At 40.8% G+C, this 19,666-nt stretch overlaps 2 protein-coding genes across 3 annotated transcripts; one reads left to right on the forward strand and one right to left on the reverse strand.

Annotated features, from left to right (window-relative positions):
- The first annotated feature begins 862 nt into the window (after window positions 1-862).
- On the forward strand, window positions 863-2,503 carry LOC121610360 (protachykinin). Its single transcript, XM_041942409.1, has 5 exons — window positions 863-1,359; window positions 1,647-1,755; window positions 1,846-1,869; window positions 1,967-2,023; window positions 2,112-2,503. Exons 1-5 carry the CDS (start codon window positions 1,258-1,260, stop codon window positions 2,120-2,122), a joined length of 303 nt encoding a protein of 100 aa, XP_041798343.1. The 5' UTR covers window positions 863-1,257; the 3' UTR covers window positions 2,123-2,503.
- Window positions 2,430-18,951, reverse strand: sept7b (septin 7b). 2 transcript variants are annotated; one of them, XM_041942408.1, is made up of 15 exons: window positions 18,869-18,951; window positions 18,385-18,386; window positions 16,645-16,747; window positions 14,815-14,921; window positions 13,514-13,614; window positions 13,236-13,370; window positions 9,560-9,677; window positions 9,059-9,151; window positions 8,870-8,966; window positions 8,370-8,421; window positions 7,965-8,093; window positions 7,214-7,234; window positions 5,417-5,552; window positions 4,495-4,637; window positions 2,430-3,702 (listed from the first exon to the last, which is right to left on the reverse strand). In XM_041942408.1, the coding sequence occupies exons 1-15, from the start codon at window positions 18,870-18,872 to the stop codon at window positions 3,663-3,665; spliced, it is 1,281 nt and encodes a 426-aa protein (XP_041798342.1). In that variant the 5' UTR covers window positions 18,873-18,951; the 3' UTR covers window positions 2,430-3,662. The 2 variants fall into 2 exon arrangements, with proteins under 2 accessions (XP_041798342.1, XP_041798341.1); XM_041942407.1 differs by lacking the exon at window positions 18,869-18,951 and adding an exon at window positions 18,533-18,656.
- Window positions 18,952-19,666: the final 715 nt, after the last annotated feature.

The raw sequence follows: 19,666 nt of genomic DNA on the forward strand, positions 1-19,666 counted from the left end.
GAATATGTTGTGGAAAGAATAGGAAAGACATCATTATCATTTATTTATGTCACGGTATTTATGTTGGGTAATAATTAAAGAGACATTTTAACAACTCATCGTGCTAATTTACCGCTGATAAAACCAAATCACCAGTTCTCGCGATACTTGACAGTTTTCGCAGAAATTTATAATGGAATGCAACGTTTGGACTAACCTGCGTTTAGACGTCAAATCTTTGACTATGTATGTCTTTAAAATCGAATTTCTTTGTCTTTATTTTGGTAAAAGTCACAAAGTACATTTGGGTGTGTAATTTGTTTTGATGTTACTTTATGGTAATCTACTATTTTACTCAACAGGTGCACAGTCGTTTCTTTGTTAAATGTCTTTATAGAGTCAGATGTTACATAAGAAAACATACAAGTTAATTTACAACAAAATTTAAGTGTTGCACCAGCAAAAGGAAGTGCAAACAAATAAAACCTTAATACTATACATTATCATAAAATGTACAGAGCAGATATCTCATAATAGACCAGCAACATTAAAATGTTTACACTGTAATATGGATCAGTAATAATAATCTAATAACATAATGTATAGCACGCTATATGATACTGCAACACTGAGAGGTCATTACGGATTTCTGTTGGTTTTAATACTGAATACTGATGTTTCACTTCTGTACTTTTTACTTCAGGAGAATCTTTAAAAGCAGGACTAGCCTGTGTTGAGTGGTCCAGCATCATGTTTAAAACACCAATCTTTTTGATTTAACCGTGAATAGATCTCCTAATTTGGATGTTTTGGAAGTCATTTGCTTCTTTTCAACTGAATTTGACAATATTCTGCCAGGATGTAAGCAGCACTCTATGCAGAATTGGAAAGAACTGGTCAACCCAGTGACCTTCAGGCTACCTGCTCGAGTCCAGTGTTATCTTTCCATGGACCCAGCGCATGAAACATATACTAATTATATCTGTCAGAATGAAGCCATGTGACTCACAGAATAGGCTAATTGCCGGACACGACCGACATCATCCACTCCGGCTGTGCGTAAAAGCCCTTGTGCGCAAATGGAGCGTCGTGGCGCAATGGCGCATCGCCGGGGAAGACGCGCTGTTATCTGTTCTCGGCCAGCATCAAAATGATCAAGCAGTGAGGTGTAGACTACCTGCACACAAGTATTCATTATTAGCTGTAATCCAGGCTAAAGGGATTCGGCTCTTGTATTTTTACGCAGAGACGTTTGGGTGAAATTACGCACAGTTTGCGATGATGGAGCAGGTTAAACTAGTTCTGGTGGTTGTGCTGCTTCTGACAAATGTTTTCTGTCAAGAAATGGATGTTGACAACTGGAGGGAAGCTATCGAAGAGGTAAGATTCCTCAAATTTATTCGCATTTGTGAATTTCTATTTATGTTAAGACTCAGAAAAATACATATCCACACCAGTGTCTCTCAAAGATTCTGGGATGGAAAAGTCTTCACTGAAACACAGAACTGCTTAGAAAAAAGGGTCTTTTCGGTTCAGAAGCTCTTAGTAAGATGATTCTTTTGACTTAACTGCATCTGGAAATCAAGTATCATCATCATAGAGGGAGATGAAAAGATGATCTAACGATATTTAATCTCCTTTTTTGTATTCTTTGTGTGCCCTACAAGAACAAATGGTCAAACTCGGAAGTTATTCAAGATATATTATTGAGAATGACCAGAAAACCAGGACCACGCCAATATCTCGGACTCGTGGGAAAGAAAGACTTCGGCAGAGGTATTTGAATGCATTTCACAGTCATTAATACTGTATGTATGTTTAAAACTGCTGCCTTCAGGTCTGATTTGGGTTCTTTCCTCCAAACAGCAAAAACACAGAAAGCACGTAAACGTAAGTATTATTATTCTGTTTGATTTCTGCACAAATGTTAATTCCAGATTTTTAGAAAGTATGAAATGACATTTTAACAGGTTAATTTTAATTCCAGGACATAAATTTCAAACCTTTGTGGGTCTGATGGGTAAAAGGAGCTTTGAGGATGAAGGTATGATGCTTTCTATAGTGATCTTAAATATAGTGAAGGGTACTTTCTGTGGGAGTCTGCCTGGTAACAGCTGATTTCACCCCTGCAGGAGCCCTGTGAGCTGCACTGAAGACTGAGAACCTGCGCTTGTTTTCTCACTTTCTTTCATTCCAGACTGCAAAACTGTAATGTTGTTGGGTCAGTCCGTCATCATTTCAAATAAAATGTCACATGTAACGGTCGCGTTTGAGGCTGCTACCAAGAAGCTTTAGGCAAACGGCGCCACCTAGTGTTGGAAAAAAATGTGGAAAATTTGACACTAGAAAAAATAATTCAGTATTATTCGAAAAAAAGTGTCATTTAAACAAATGTGTCATCACTTCACAAACCCGACCAGTTTCCATAATAAACCCATCTCACGCCTCACTATCATCACAGGTTTATTAAGTGACTTTGTACAATACAAATGAAAAATAAAATTAAAAATACAGAGATGGAGTACATAGCCAAAGCAAATTGCGGTGTTGACTCTTCATTCCCACTGATCTTTCCGCAGAGTGATTGAAATATTGGTTTGTTTTCTTCTTAATGCGTCCAGGCTCACTGTTGCATGTGAAAGTGTGTCTATTCTCAACAGTGGACGCTGCTCTCAAGTCTCTGAGGATTTTCTCAACATACAAAAGAAGTTATTACTTCAGCTGGCTCGGTATATATAAAAATAAACTAAAGTGAAATATAACACTTATGACATTATAAATGGTGGTCCAAGGCTAGTGGAAATAGCTAAGCACAGAGGAAAAAGAAAGCGTTACATTTCAGAAAAAAAAGAAGCTTTAGCCATTTTTTTTTAATCTATAAAAAGGCCCAAGGTGCATTTTACTGTTTTTCTTGATTTCAGGTTTTTCTGTTGACTGTCGCACTGATAGGAAGGTTCAAGGTTTACCAGATACACTCAAAACAAAATGGGTTAGTTAATGCCTTGTCCTCTTCTTACTTTAACACATGACGGAAGATCAGGTTAATGTTCATATACGGTTACTTTCACTCTTCCTGTAAACAAATACGATTCACCAGAACTTGATTGTACAACAGTCAGACATGACTCATGGGTTGTTTTTTTTTTTGTTTGTTTTTTGTCTGCAGTGCTCCCCATAAAACTGTACACATCAGTCATTTTAAAAGCAACCTTGGGAGGAAAAAAGAGAGCAACAAGTGGGTGGCGGGGACAGTCTTCAGTTATAACAACAACAATAATAATAATAATTATAATAACAGCAATAATAATAATTAAAATAATAATATGGGTTTGGCCTTTCTAAAACAGATGCATTTTTTCTGTTAAGGGAAAACACATTCTTCGATGATGATGAGTCCCGAGGCAGCGAGGGGGGCTCTGTGGTGGCAGTTCTGTACGTACATGAAGACCCCCTTCACCTCCTCACATACCCATAATGCCCCCAGTACCCCCTCTAGTGGCTGGGAGCAGGAGCACAGCCGTGCTGGCAGACAGAGCGGGGACAGGGAGGGGTGGAGAAGGGGAGAGGGAGGGGAGGAGGAGGGAGAAGGAGGTGGGTGATGTCAGTGCCACACGCTGGTGTCCTGACCGGCAACGTTGGCAAACAATAATAACTAGAGCTGGGGTGGTCCTGCCGACTGTCTTTTAAAAGATCTTGCCTTTCTTTTTGTTTTTCTCCAGAGTCCTGCAGAGGAGGACAGACAGACACAGACGAGGTATAATCAGCAACTATATACATACTTATTATACTACAAACACTTCAAAAAACATTTCAGCTCTTTTATACATACTACATGCATCACTCTGTAAGTTATGTCTGCAGGAAAGAAGACATTAAAAAGCCTCCACAGTACTGACTGATGCATTTATGTGCTATATCCTCCAGTTTACATTGTCTACAGCAGTGGGCCCCTACATTATTGGCTTGTGACCCCTCCAGCAAGGCAATGTGTACTTGTGAAAAACATTGTCACTGTGGGTTTTCCTGTGGGTTTTCAACAGGACGACCAAACACCGACTGTCTTCACAAGAGGGATTTCTGAACTTTTGTCTTCGCTCTCACTGGTTTCAGGTGAGTGGGCTCAGTCAGGTGTTCCCAACATTTGAATCAAAACGTGGGATCAAACCACACCCATACTGACGTGTTCTTCCTCTGCATATTAAAGTTTATTGTTGCATATTTAACCACAAATATTTAAGGGCATAGAAAAACAAATGAAACCACATTTCATCAGGGGCTTTAAAGGTTGTGTAAAACCAAGATTGCAGACTGCTGGTAGCTTGATGTCATGTGGCCAGAGTAGATGGAATTTGTTTTCTGTACATTGTGGAATAAAAGACGCAGCAGCAGCACAACAATTCGGACATGTTGCACAATAAATAATAATCTGAATGTATCACAATGGAAGGTGATGTGTGAACACGCAGCTTTCAGCAGAAGGGTGGAGCTCCTGCACTGAGGCAACCACCTACTTACCTGGAGGCCTCCAGTTTCTGCTGCTCCAGGCGCTGCTGGGCCTCCCAGTTTGCTCTCTCCTCCTCAAACACGCGTCGCTTCTCCTCCAGCTCCTTGTGCTGAGCCTCCAGGTTCTTCTTCATCTGCTCGTGACGCCGCTGAAGCTACAGAGAGCCACGCAAGACAGAGGAAGACGTCAATGTGCCGTCAAAGCGCCGTCACATACAGTCAAAAACCTGAACACGGCACGCAGACTGCAAAATGTGAACTAGTGAAACAATACAAGACCCTCATCTGTTATATTGAATGCAGAGAGACAAGTGTTTAAACAGGTAAAACTGTAACTGGGTCAAAGAGAAACCAAAGACTCTCGTTGTGCTGCGATATTTAGATTATTTGAGCTATACAAAATCAGCACTACTGTTAATGTAGTTTTGTTACAGGAGGAACCTCTCATAGTATTCATAGTTTAGGTACCAGCAAGCCTGATGCAAACAAATTTATAGTAGTAATGAACTATTTGTTGACCACAAACGCAAAAAAACAGAGTGCATATATTCAGGTTGCTTTGTAATGTATGTGTTGTTGAGCATTTTTATTTTGTTGCAATAATCTGCAAGTAGGAATAATTTGAAAAAGACGTCAGTGGTTTCATCATCGACACATATTGTTTAACGTTGACAGTCGGCATGTTGCACACATCTAAATTGCGCAGAGACAAATGAATAAAACAAACTGGTACAAAAGAGGGAACCAGCAAACAGAACATGCATTTACACAATTCAACAACACGGGTGACGCTTCATCACATTTCTAACCGCTGAAGCACGTCAGCTCAAGAGGAAGGAAGGAGCCCAGACAGAGAAGAGTGACTTCACAAGGACATGAACTGCAGTATTCATTACACGAGATGTGTGTGTGTGTGTGTGTGTGTGCGTTTTACCTCAGCTTCAGAGTCTTTGAGCTTCTGCACTTTTTCCTTGACTTTCATCTCGAACACCTGCTCCATCTCCATCTCCATTTTCTTCATCTTAGTCACATGTTCCCGCCTCTCCTCCTCCATCTGGGCCAGGGGGCTCCTGCACACACACACACGCACACAGATTTAGTCCAGCACTACAGAGCATCAGCAGCACCAGCCTACATCAGTTTGCTGATACACTGCGAACAGTTATGTGAGCCATTATTAGAGTTGTCGCATTAATTAACTGAATTCACTGAACTTAATTTGGTGTATTTAACAAACTCAACCCAATTTGTTCTGCACAGAAATCTTATTTGAACTTTTTCTTCTCCTCCTGAATCTGAAGACGATAAAGAGAAAGAAGCACGAGGAGCATTTTTCACTTTCACCCGTTTTCAATGAACAGGTGAAAGCTAAATATGCAACAGTTTTTCTCCAGGAGCTGGCAGAAAGACGACAAAAAGCTCTGCATAGATCCCAAACTGTATCCTGATTCAAGCAGCCCTTTTTTCCCAAAGAAACACAACATGTCGGGGTGCAGGAGGGAAAACAGAGCGCAGGGTAAAGTCTCAGGAAAGATGGGATCCAAAAAGAAACAGGAAACCAAACCGACAATGAGACATCTCTGACAGCCAGAGGAAGAACCCAGAAGCTAATGCAAGGAACCCGTGAACTCTGACTGTTAGTGCAGGCGGTGGGTTAAATGTTAGTAAAGCTCACTGGGATGTTTTGTTGTAGAGTGAGTGAACAGAGACCTGACATGACAACTAGGTGGAGAGGTTACCTGTGTTTACGAGGAGTGTTTATTCAGGAGTGACGACAGGAGTAAAGCTTGATTTAGCCTGATGTTGCTGCAGTCACAGATTATATAATTACATTATAAAAGAGGGAAGCGTTGTAGTAATTGATATGTTTTCAGTAACTAGATTACTATGTACTACTTTATTATGATTGCTGAGGCAAGGGTAGTAGCTGGGGATGTATGTAATAACAAATGTGGAGAGAAAACAAAGCACTGTAAAGCTAAAACCAATGTTTGAACAGTTTGAGTTATTTCAGATGAGATTTTCTGGATTTTTATTTTTCTCTTAGTGTTAAACTCTTAATAAACAATATGTAAGGATGCTTTTCTTTTAATCTTATATTAGTTATACTTATACAACTGTATATTAAGTCCTGAATATTAAGGGTCACAGAGTGTTTTCAGGGGGTTTAACACAAATCTCCACATACGAAACTCAGCAGAACTGAGTTTAAACTGAATCCAGACTTGACAGTTTTATACATCTTATTATAACAGCTGCGGCTGTAGTTGCTTTACGGATTCCTGCTAAATCCACCTCAGGCCAGCTGCCTTTTCAGAGTAAATGACACTTTGACAAGAACATGAACAACTGAAGGTGGAACTCAGCAGCAGTTGTAGCCTTCAGTAATTTCACAATGAAATTATGTTAATGTTGTGCACCTCATCATCATTCTTCACCACTCCATCAATCTCATGTACAGATCTCTGTATTACTCCAAACAGGGCTAACAGCAGCATCACATTCATTGCTTTCAAACTATATTCATGAGTGAGGAAATTCACAGTTTTTCTCCCGCGGTTCCTGGAATTATCTACTGACAGGGGGAAGTCGGGGGAAAGAAGAACCTAAGTCAGCAGGGAGGGAGGAAAACACCCGAATGCAGCCAACGGGGGGAGGAAAGAGGAAGGGAAGAAAGAAACGAACATCATTCACAAGGGTCTCAAAAATAAGTGAAAAAATGACCACTTACATTCCTTCAACTGTGTCAAGTCTAAAAAACAAAAACACATACAACCACACACACACACGCACACACACACGCACGAACAGATACACACACACACACAGCATGCAATAATGAGGTCATGCACTAAATATAACTCAAATTTCAGCCACTTTTTCACTGCAAATGGAAAAAAAACGAAAGCTCGGAGACAAAAACAATGTCGGCTTTGTGAGCTGTGTGTCAAATACATTAGCAGAGTTGGTCAAATGTTTAGCTGTGAGTTAGCATCAGCAGTGTGAGGCCTTTATTCCGCTGTGGCGCTAGAATTTTAGCTGAGTGAGTTAGCCGTTTGCTTGCGTCTACATGAATGAGAATGCAGCATGGTGCTTTCAGTGAAAACTTATGATAATCGGGGGCATGAGTGTTTTGCAAAGTGTGAGGCTACGACAAAAGCAAAAATCACAGAGTGTTTGTCAAACATCGCAGACAGAGAACAAACGGACAGTGAATGAGTCCCCCCTACGAGGTCTTTTCCAGTTACCTGGAACCTGAATATTAGATGGGAGTAAATAATGTGACAACAACTCAGCCATGTGCAATCACTTTCTACAGGCCAAATGGAGTTCAGCCTGCTTCACCAAGAGTTCTTCACCAAGTTAAATTTAAAACTTTTTAAGACCACATACAGTAGAATGTAATTTAATAGCTGTTTCAGGTATTATATTATATTATACCGGTTTAAGTAACCCAGTAGTGTGTCTGGTCCAGGACTTACTTGGTGGACAGTTGGCCTTTAGCTCTGTTGTTGTCCACGCCGTTGTAGGTGACAGCGGCCAGCTTCCTGCTGCGGTAGTTTTCATAGTGGACGTTGTTTGTCACGTCCTTCAGGTCCTGCATGTGAGTTCTGAGAATGGACGACAAACAATTCAAAATATTTAAACCGCTTTCTGAGTATGTTTCAACTGTTCTTTCAGCTACAACAACATCGAAGTTAAACAATAACTGATTAATTTATCCTGTTCATACAAAAAAGTTCTTATGTTTTCTGAGAATCTGCACTGCTCTCCTCAGAAACCACTTTGTCCTTACAGAGCCTCTGTTTATGAAGTGCCTGGTTGATGGAAGCGATCATTAACTGTAAATGGCACAGGTTCCTTGTGCTCTTTGTTTTTGTCAGTACCTGATGAGCATGTCCCTGAGGATGGTGAAGTCACAATGGTCGCTGTTTTCAACTAGAGGGGAAAACAAGAAGTCAGTCAGCCAATTATCTGAATAAAAATATTTAACTTTGCATGTACACTACGTAACATGTTGGGTCTGATGTGTTGAACAACAAAAGTCATGCTCAGCTCCAGTTTATGGGAACGCCGTCCTGTCATGGTAATGACTGAGACACTGGCTGTGTAAAACGAACCAGGTTTGGGCAGAAGACGTTTCTGCAGGTTTGTGTTCTGCTTGTTCAACAAGCATTTGATAAATTGATCAGACTGTCTCCTTTTTGTTGCGCTTATTGATTTTGAGCATTGTCACAGCTGACTGCAGTAAAATACATCCTAACGTCTGCTCTGCAGTTCTCTTGCTTTGCGCTGACAGTCTGTGAGGAGCTCATCACGTCTTTCCATTCCTTTAACTGAACATGAGCATTTAAGCACTTTCACCGTGGTAACTGCACCTTCATACCTTCTGCAACCCCCCAGGGGTATTGTCTCCCTCTGACCCTCTTGCTGTTCACCTCGATGATGGTGTTGCTTCCCACTACGGCCAGCGGCAACTTGTCCTAGCAAAAGAACATTTGGCATTATTCATACAAGTGTCAGACTCTGCCTTTGAAGCACACAGTAATATGACGTGTCAGGTGACATGCGGTACCTTTATCTTCTTCACCAGCCTGTTCTCTTCTTCGTCATCTGTCTCAGGGAACTCGTAGATCTTGATTTTGTGCTCTTGGATTTCCCGCATGATCTGGCAGGAAAAGAGAAGATCTCTTAGCCACTTCTAGCAGAGCTCTTTGAAAACAGCCCAACAAAACAGGTGCTACACCTTTACCTAATCCTGAGCAAGGAAAACAGAATAATCTGAAAGAAAAGATATGTGTGATGACTTCATACAGCATACTGACTTCAGGGAACTGCTCATCAATCTTTCTTTTGGTATATACTGTACACTCTGTACCTATGTATCATTTACAGAAAACCCTCCACACAGAGCAGGACATCGCTGTACAAACAGCTGGAACACCAAATGGGGTCTACATTATTTGGGTTTGCTCTGTGATGAACGTTTTGCCAGCATACCGATGACCACAGTTAGGAAAAAAAATGCTTTTGGGTACTTTTTCTGCAGTAGTATGCAGCTGTGGAAACTACTGACCTGTTTCTTGAACTGTTGGCATTCCTCAGGGGTGAGGGTGTCTGCTTTGGCGATCAGCGGGATGACATTGACTTTCTCATGCAACCGTTTCATGAACTCAATGTCCAAGGGCTTCAGTCTGCAGGGAGAGAAAGATACAACTTTAAATGTCCTGCAAACGGTGTCAAATCATTTGGAGTCACTCTGTACCTCGGACTTAGTATTGACACCTTTTATTTTTTAGCCAGTCTAGAACATTTAAGTACAAAATAATTCACCAAGCTATTGTGGAGTTTCCTCCCTCGTCTTCACAGGAGTGAATGCAATGTTTTGGGGCTGACTGGCTTTTGCAAGTACTTCTCATCTATTTCTTGGTCACCCCTTGTTTAGACAACACAAGGGAAAGTGGAGCTAAACCAAATACAGAAAAACATCTGTGACGCCTAACCGATGCTTATAATGTCTAAGAAAATGACCCTGTAGTCGTGAGAAAGCGGTGCTATTCTTGGCTGTTTTTGAGCTGAATAAATAACATTTGACATTGCTGAATTATTGAGTTGCTTTGGATTTCAATATAATTTTAATCTTTATTGATTCTTGGAGGGCACAGTGGAAATATTCCTGAGCTGAAATCTGCCCTGAAGCAGAATCGGATACAGTATCAAGAGTGGGATGCATGTTTGTCACATCGCCAACAGCCATGCAGGCCAGTTTACAGCACAGTGGTGCACTGAAAACCTGGATGTACCAGCTGATAGCTAATGGTATTATCTGAAAGAGGATCGACAATAAAAACTACTTCACTGGTTCTCTATTTATCAGATTAAAAAATGTGCTGTTGTATATTGTTGTTATACAATATACAACAACATGTACAATGACTATGATTAACTTTTCTAATAAGCCAAACATCAAATAGTGACAGCTGGTCTATGGAGAAGAACATATACACATCAGCAAACATATTGTGAACAGACATGTGAGTAGGCTGGCTAACACTTTATAGCTATAAACGCTGGCTGATAAATATTTCATAGCTGTGTTGTCTCAGCACTATCTAAGTCAATAAAACACGCTTAATGACAAGTTCAATAAAACCAACCCTGAAGGTTTCCACTACTTTGATCCTGCACAAACTGACCAGGAGAATATGCTGCTGTCAAGCTACAATGCAGAAAACCCAAAAACATCAACCTCAGTATGATTTAGCATCCATCAGGCTACGCTAAACATGTCCAGGACCAGTTTCATTACTGAGAAGGAACCAAGATCAACCCAAACAAGCACATTTCCTAAACTGCCAAATAGGCTTAAGTAGTTTGCGAAAGCAAAAGTTGAACATATATTTGTAACAAACAGAAATGTGTATTTAAAATAACAACAAACTGAATAGAAAAAAAGACAGCATTTCATAAAAGTAGGGCTGCAACTAGCAACTATTTTTGTCATTGGTTGGTCGACTAAATGCCAGAAAATATTCCAGAAAGAAAAGGTCAATTAATCAATTGCAGCTAAACATAATATATGTAGACATAAAGTATATTGACGATGTAAAGGTTAAAATTCTCAATAATTTGTATCAGAGGTTAAAATCCTCCCTCAGTGTATTGCTAATCAATGAAAGCGATTGCTTTCTACATGGTTCTGTTTTTTTCCAGCCTCATCTATTAAAAAGCAATAAAAAGAGGTGGAAATGGGGTAAAAACTTTAAATTAACAGATATCACCATGAAACTTCCTTAGTTGATTACTTATATTGAGACAATTAATTTTTGTATTACAAGTTTTCTGAAACTTTATGTCTAAATATGCAAATTGAATAAAATATGTGCTAATTTGCATAAATTTCTTGAACAGAAACCGCAACTAAGATAAACACCTAAATGTGCATTTTGGACATTTTCTTTCCACTAGTTTGAAATAAGACATAACACAATCTCTTTCAAAAAAGTACATGTCAGTAACAGTTAAATTAAGGCGAGAGGAGACTCTCTTCTTAATTTAACTGTTTTTACTTTTTTATTTATTGTACATTGTTATTATCATCTTTGTCTGCACGACTGAAAAAATGTGTTTTACACTCAAACTTACTGAGTGGGCTGCAACTGACGATGATTTTCATTATCGAAATAATTTATTTTTTGTTCAAAAATGTTCTCTTTTGATCTACGAACTGTCAACAAATAGTGCAAGAAATGACAATCACATCCACTTTGTATGATTTATATGCGACCGATGTGAGTCTCTTCCTTCATCACCATCCTCTTAAAACCAGTCACCAGAGTTCAGCTGGGAGCTCAATGTCCAGATTGTCTCTTGGTGTTGGAGGTCATTGTGATTCTGTGCGAGAGCTGTCAGCTGGTGTTATGAGGGGATGCTCTGTGTGTGTGTGTGTGTGTGTGTGTGTGTGTGTTAGAGAGAGAACATACGCTGCCCATCCTCAAGGCTAGCGTACTGCTTGTGTGGGTACAGAGGAATGGCTTGTACAAACACAATGTCTCAGAGAGAGCGGACAGGCCGAGGAAGGGGAAGAAAAAAAAAGCATGGAGGAGAAAGGACAGAGGCTTCTTCATTGTTTACAGTAAGTCACGGTCAACAGCTTTAAGGGCATGTGAGCACAGAGTGGACATTTGCATAAACACAAACTGGGTGGCTCCACGCAGCAGACACAAACACAACACTATCCTGCCTTCGAATAGCAAACAGCAGATGCTCCTTTCAAATTTTTTTAAAGGTCAAGGACCTTAGCTACAACTAGCTTTCATATTAGCAGAATCTTAAACCCACAGATGCATTTAAATTAGTTACCATTTTTTTCAGGACAGGAAATAACCTCTGAAGCTACTTATCTTCACTACTCCCACACTCTCCACTCTTTGACTCAATTGTGCATCACACAAGACACACGCTTCATAAAAGACAGCCAAAATAAGCTCATCTGAGTTGTCAAGTCGCTATGAAAGGTCTGGTGGGAATAATAACGTTGCAGTTAAAATTCCACACAGTCATGTCTTTATGAAACACTTGGCGATCAGAATCATCTGCTGGGCATTTTTCCAGCGTGGTCTTCAGTATTACTGGTGTCGCCTTCCTTTTCTTCCCTTCACAGGCTTCAAGATTTAACCCCTATTTTGCAAGATGAGCTGACTCAGTCTCACATGATCTTTTACAGCACTGGCCTGGGGGTGAGTAGGTGTAGGACATAGAGTAAGACAATACACACATTTACTGTACACACTCAGGAGCTGCCCGGCAGGACCACAGCTTCATGCTGTTGGTTGCCAAGCTGTGCCAGAAGCAGGAGGGAGCTCAGCGCCTTGCTAAAAATGGTAAAGGAGGAAGAGCTTTATTAACTGCTCTTCCCTTGATTTTCCAGACTGCACAGGGATCTGAACCAGCAACCCTCACTTCCAGTCATAAACCTGCTTCTCTGACCTTTGGGACACTGTTGACCTCTCATTTCCCTCCTTAAAACTATTTGTTTTACTCATTTCCTCTCACTGTTCTGACTTCAAGACTTTTTCCTTTCTCCAGTCCTTGTTATTCCTTATATCCACCCCCTTTCTTTGTGACAATTCAAGCTCTTGATTCTAACTGAATCTGCCCACACTAACAACAAGCATGGTGTAGGGCACTCTGAATAAAAGCATCCACAAAGAAAGAATTAATTGTGTTATGTATTTGTTTCAAAGACTCACCCATGTCCCGAGGGGGCGATGAAGTACAGGCAGCAGTGGATTCGGCTGTCAGGCATCTGTCGTCTGTTCACCCGGGATTCTGAGTTCAGGTAGTCTTCAAACTTGCTGTCTATGTGGTCGATGATTGGCTGCCAGCTACAAAAATTACAGCTTGAGTTAAGAAACAAATCCCCACAAAGACTAAGAGTACCCCCTGAAATAGGAAGGTCAGAGTGTTTTTGAGGACTACAGATGATGGAATATTATCTCTGCTGAGCTTGAGTTGTTGTGATCCTTACCAGTTGCTGTTGTCAACAGCATCTCCGAACCCTGGGGTGTCAACTATTGTGAGCAGCAGCTGGACGCCGCCTTCCTTTATTAAAACTTTGGACTGCTCCACCTGAGAAATAATGAAGGGCACACTGTGTTTACTTTGCTCACACACTGTGCCTTTGAAAGCAAACAGTTTAATTCATTAAAAAACAAAACAGTATGGGAATAGGGATGTGAAATCATTATTACTGTACGGTAATAGCAACACAGGTCATATATTTCACAGAGAACACGCTTACAGCTAGCAGCATGTAGCAACACGCCATCGCACACTATGCTATTAGTTAACTATGCCGAGAAACCAGGGAAGCACACAAGCATCTGGAGATAGCAGTCAGGAGCCAGACAGATATAGTGCAGCACTTGAGGCACTCTAGATTCAGGACATCATTGTGTAATTAGAGAAGATGGCATTTATGGAAGGAGCTGACGGTGAGTTTGCCTTGTTTAAACCATCAAGAAAAATTAAGGTTTTGCTTCAAGTGTCAATTAAAGCTCATCACAGTGTGGTAAAAATGATTTTTTTTTTTTACAAGTCAGCTGTTAACAGAGCAGGGTTGAACAAGGAAGTCACATAAGTCACACTGTCTCTTCTCCTTCCAATATTCAGATGATGTTTAGGGGGTAACTATTTCCGTGTTCACTGTTGATTAGTTTGGACAACACACGATGAGAAAGGCATAGTTCGTTCTGTTTTTAACATCTGGTTCTCTGGTACTGTAATACTGTAAATCACAGTGTTTGATAAACAGTGCATTCATGTGTATTTTCATTATAATACATTATGTTTGTAATGTTACTATGTTCATCTCAGACGACTCAAAGGCAGTTAATCTACATGGGAGCCACACAGCGGAGAACATTCTGAAAAATCAAAGAATTAAGTAGGTAATTATGTCATAAACACAGATGTGCTATGAGATGCTACAGACTCTGTATTTGTGGTTCTGTGGCCACACTTTCAAATAAATTGTCAAAATGATGGTTTGGTTAGCTGCCAAAAGCTGTTGGTGGGTTAGAAAATCTTACCAGCCCCAGTCTAAGTGTAACGGTGTTTCAATAGTGCTTATTTAACTGTATAATAAAGCTTCAGCTCTGATATTTGGTCTATTTACAGTTGTATGCAAAAAAAAAAAAAACAAACAAAAAAACCCTGCGGACACTTCACCTCAGTATCTGTTTTTTCTTTGCCGCACCACATGCTATCACTGTGGACACCACGTGCAACATCTTAGCTCAAGGAGAATAATTATTTGTCAAAATGTACCTGTACAGTCTTTTTGATTCGATGCGAAGGTCCGGGATACTCTGCTGAATACAGGTCTGTTAGGAACAGAGAGTTGATCAACGTGGATTTACCCAACCCTGATTCACCTGAAAAAAGCAAAAGCAAAACACAAATCAGTATTTCAGGAACACTGGAACCGGTTGGTTGGAGTGTCAGGTTCAACACTACTTAGAATGAAACATTGAAAATTCCTAATTGTATTTCCCCCTGTGTTATATCCACACAAAGATCACTGCTGACATCTCAAGGACAATCAAAGGCTGTGTGTCTGTCTGAGGAGGAGACTGACATTTGCCCAAAACATTAATCCATTTGGGTTAACAGTTAAAAGGTTAAGGAAACAACACAGACAATGGCACTTGTTATGTGTAGCTGACTGGCTCTGTGGTCTTGAAGGCATCTTGAGTTTGGTTGGCCATTGTGTGCCCAGTTTCCAAGGTCCCTGTGAAAAGGATCATTAGTGGAAATGACCACTGACACTGCCTGTCTTGGCTGACGGCCACAAGTCAATGTTTAACAAGCCACCATTTACACCAGAGCAACAGCCAAAGGGTAACATGTGGAGCTCGTACTGTAGCATTTGTTTGTCGTACATTTTATGCATGGCATCTAACTATGTGTTATGGGTATGTGGTTGTTACATTTACTGCAATATGAAGTGATAACAGGCCTGAGAAATGAGCTGCTCTGCTATGTGAGCTGAACAGGCTGTTGGGTCATGTGTTTCATGAGGCATGAGCAGACGTGCCAGCCTCTGCTGGTAATACCAGTCCCATCTCTCTCCTTCCCTTCCTCCATCTTTCATCCTCCTTTCCTCTTTCACACCACACTGGTGACGCATTGCGTTGCGAGGCAGGGACATGTGGGCTCACAGCTCATCAGAGCCAAGAAAAGCTGAATATTGTGTGTGTGTGTGCGTGTTTGTGTTCATGCAAGAGGACGAAACCATAAAAACAATGGCAAGCATTTAACTACCAACCGGCCCAGAGGACCCCCTCTACTTTCGTTGTTGTTAGATGCAATGCCATTTGTAGCTTTTCTGAAATTGTGTTTGCGACAAATACCTCAAATTGGTATTTGTCGCAAACACATCAGAGCATTCACAGGTCCCGGAGGACCACTTGGTCACCATCCCAGCAGCTTTTACAGAGGGCACTGCAGAGAACAGGACCAAGCAGAATCCAAGTGCCCTGTTATGAGGATGTTCTAATGTAAGTAACTAATAAAAGCAATGAAAAGACTGCCCACTAACTCAAATGTATCAGCAGCCCTTTATGCAAAAAGCCTGTACAACCAAATGTTGTGAACGCAACGGGAGATGCGCTATTCTTAGAGGCATGCTGGGTACAAATTCTGTCTGTCCCACCACAGGAAATGGTTTTGACCCGAGGAAACATTTTCCCTCCAAACAGGGTCTGATCAGCCAAGGAGGATCTTGGCACAGCGTCAACGACCACATCCAAGCATTTTTAAAGAATGTCTGCATTTTAGATTCGCTGAGTGCAGCTCTTGATAAATCCATCCCAAATGTTTCTGTTCTGGGAGACAGTGTCAGCATCTGACATCAAGATTAATTCAAATAACAGCAGTGCAATGGACCCCTCCTCTCTGACTTCGCAATTAACACTACAAAGCTGGGGGCATGTCCCTGGTGAATAAATATGGCTGCACGCATACACACACACACGCACAATCTTTCTCGTGCTCTCAAAAACAAACCACAGTGGAGGAAAAAAAATGCCAACCGCAATAAATACAATGAAATGATTCATATAAAACAAGGGCAAACACAGCAGCCAGTGTTCTTACCAACGACCATCAGGGTGAACTCAAAGCCCCTCTTGACAGACTTCCTGTACACTTGGTTGGGGAGGCTTGCAAAGCCAACATATCCTTCCAGATTCTTTTGCTGCTGTAAGACAGAACAAAAATACACAAATCAAAACCATGAAGAAATCTAATCTTGCACCCCCGCTTTAACTGCAAAGCTTAAAAGAAAAGTTGTAATCACTCTATTCCCACACTGCCAAAACTGAAATACACTCTCAATCTTTTATCCACCTGAACCCTAATATTCCCCTTATGTCAATTCAAAGTTAGACAAAACATTTTTCCAACGTTCAACAGCTTCAGATGCTTAATCTGCATCTGCTTATTACACTTTTCATTGAAGATGCATCACATTTACATTAAGTGATTTTTTCAAATCCAGAATGCCACCATTAAATCAAATGGAAGTATTCTAGATGTGTTGTACACCAAGTTGTACATTTTAAAATAGTAAATCAACAGGACACAGTTGGCATACTGGAGATTTTGAGTGAAATTAAGAAGTGCATTCTTAAAGCTGCTTGTCTGTATGTAACGGCTGAAAAAAAGCTGTCCAGTTATTTAGAGCGCAGAGATAATTTCAGTACTTACAGCTGTTTTGTGTAGATCAATGTAATGCAGTCCCGATGTGCAGGAAAAGCCAGCGTTTCCAGGGTCGTAAAGCAAAGGGCGAGAGCACAAAAACAAAAAAAGCAACAGAGAATCAATCTCAGGCCATCTGACAAACAAACCATTCTGTCTCCAGAATCAGCTTCCCAAACTGAGTAGCCTGGGGCCAAATGATTGATGATCTGGGGTACTGTAACAACACAGACAGTTGGCCAGTGTGGTACATATTCCACTCCACTTGCTCCTTTAATGTCAGTGGCACAATAAAGCAAAGTCCACTGACTGTTACAGCTTTTCTTTTGCCTTTGGCTAGGATGATTTCTCTTACACTGGAGCATCTCCAGCCTACGAACAGCAGCCCACATGTCTTCTGTATGACGATTAATATCCCGAATTGCCTATAGGATATGATACTTAATCTCAGCAGCAACCTACTGCTTCACCTTATGAATCATTATATGTTGGATTTCGCAACAAACCATCACCAGTCTTTTTTTTTTTTTTTTTTTTTTTTACCACAGCTAATTGTAAAAAGCAGAGAAAAAATATGAGTACTGTCATTTTACAATGACAGCTGTCTGTTTCCTTTCCGGCTATGTCTGACATGTCTGATGAAGGAAGTGGTGGCAGGTGGTGGAGGACTAAACTGTACTTCGCTTGTGCAGATTGAAAGGCTCTCCTTACCAGACCACTGCCATTTCAATTTAAGGGAACACCAGGTTCAGTATTCTGACTTTGAGATCACAAACCAATGAACTTAAAGTCAAAACATGAACTCTGAGGTATTAGATCCACTGTAATCCAGATTAGATGGCAGGCATAACCTCCTTACACTTTACTGTGACACATCTTACTGGTTTGGTTTTGACTGCCTAACCTAGATGCTCCAACCATGGCAGTTTAATCAAGTTATTGATCACACACTAATGCAGCCCACATCGCGGGAGCACAAACGACAAAAAGAGGTCGCTCGCCCCCTTTTAAGGAGCGTTTTGAAACGGTGCTCATGCACAAACGTAATGCTATCTACAGTGAGTGTATTCTTCATAAATGTATGGCTATTTGACGTTATCTCACGTAATGTTAAACAGCCAAACACAAAGCCACCACAGCTAATATGCAATAACGTTACATGTCGTTTACCCCTAGGTTCAAACAAACATGAGCTGTTTAATCCAACATACGACACTAAGCTAGCTAGTTAGTCAAACTGCTAGTATTTGAAGACAAGCCTTAGAAGAATTGAATGTCACCCTACCAGCAGCGTTAATGTGGTTTATCATGTTGGTTCGTAATACACATAAAAACGTTTACTGAAATACTTGGCTGAAGAGCTACAGACAGGAAATGACACTCCCGTTAGATCATGCAGCCTGCTAGCGAAGCCAGGCTAACAACTACCTAGCTAGCTAGCACCCCATCCAACTGGAGGCGGACGACTGGGCGTTGGTTGCTCAGACAACTGCAGAAGCTAAATAGCGACAAACCAAATGGTTCCATCAGCGAATCACATCCAACGCAAATCATCACAGTTGAAGTTTATAACACGGGTTTCTGAATAAGTCGTGATAGTATCTGACTGCAGCAGTCTCACCCATATTGTTGACGCTCCCTGCCGCCTCAAAAACCGATCATTCACAAGCCGACATTCCCCCTTCTCGCTGCTTTTGCTAGCGCTACGCACTATGATGCACGCAACGCCTCTCGCGCTCAATGACTCTACGTCAAAAAACTAACGTAAATACTACGTGAATCACAAAGGGAGGAACACTCCAGCCTCGCGATAACTTTTGATTCCTTTCAGACTCTATGTATTCTCGCGATAACTAAACATTAGAGCAAGAAGGTTTTTATGTGGAACAATTTTCTTTTTGAACATGCTAAAGTAATTAAACCTCCCACTCTGTCTCCTTCATCGTACGGTTTAATTAAATAAGGATGGGGCTAGATTTGTTCACAAAGGATTAGTTGAATTAGTAAATATAAGAGTCTATAACTCATTTGCTGGTATTGCCAAATTAAATTATTAGTGGTATTTTATACACAATATGTGTGTGTGAGTTTGTGTTCGTGTGTATGTCCTGTTGCTCCACGACATTCCAGGGTCAAAATACTCTGGTGACGGAATGCGAAAGCGTCTGTTGAATCCATGGCAACCAAGACGCTCGAATACTGCTGTCTTGGATTGGTTAAAAATGCAAAGAAACTGAGCATTGTTTTTTCTTATTTGCTAACACAGGGGCGTCTGCTGTTTCAAGAATAAAAATGATGTCGCCTATATAACCGACAAAGGCTATTAAATGAAGCAAAAGTCGTGTTTAGCCGTCCAAATCAATTGTCTGCTGCCAGCTGGAGGAAGGGTAAGAGGCGTTTGACTTGTCTTTTTTAAACT

The sequence above is a fragment of the Chelmon rostratus genome, chromosome 8 (assembly GCF_017976325.1).
Source record: "Chelmon rostratus isolate fCheRos1 chromosome 8, fCheRos1.pri, whole genome shotgun sequence".
Lineage (NCBI taxonomy): Eukaryota > Metazoa > Chordata > Actinopteri > Chaetodontiformes > Chaetodontidae > Chelmon > Chelmon rostratus.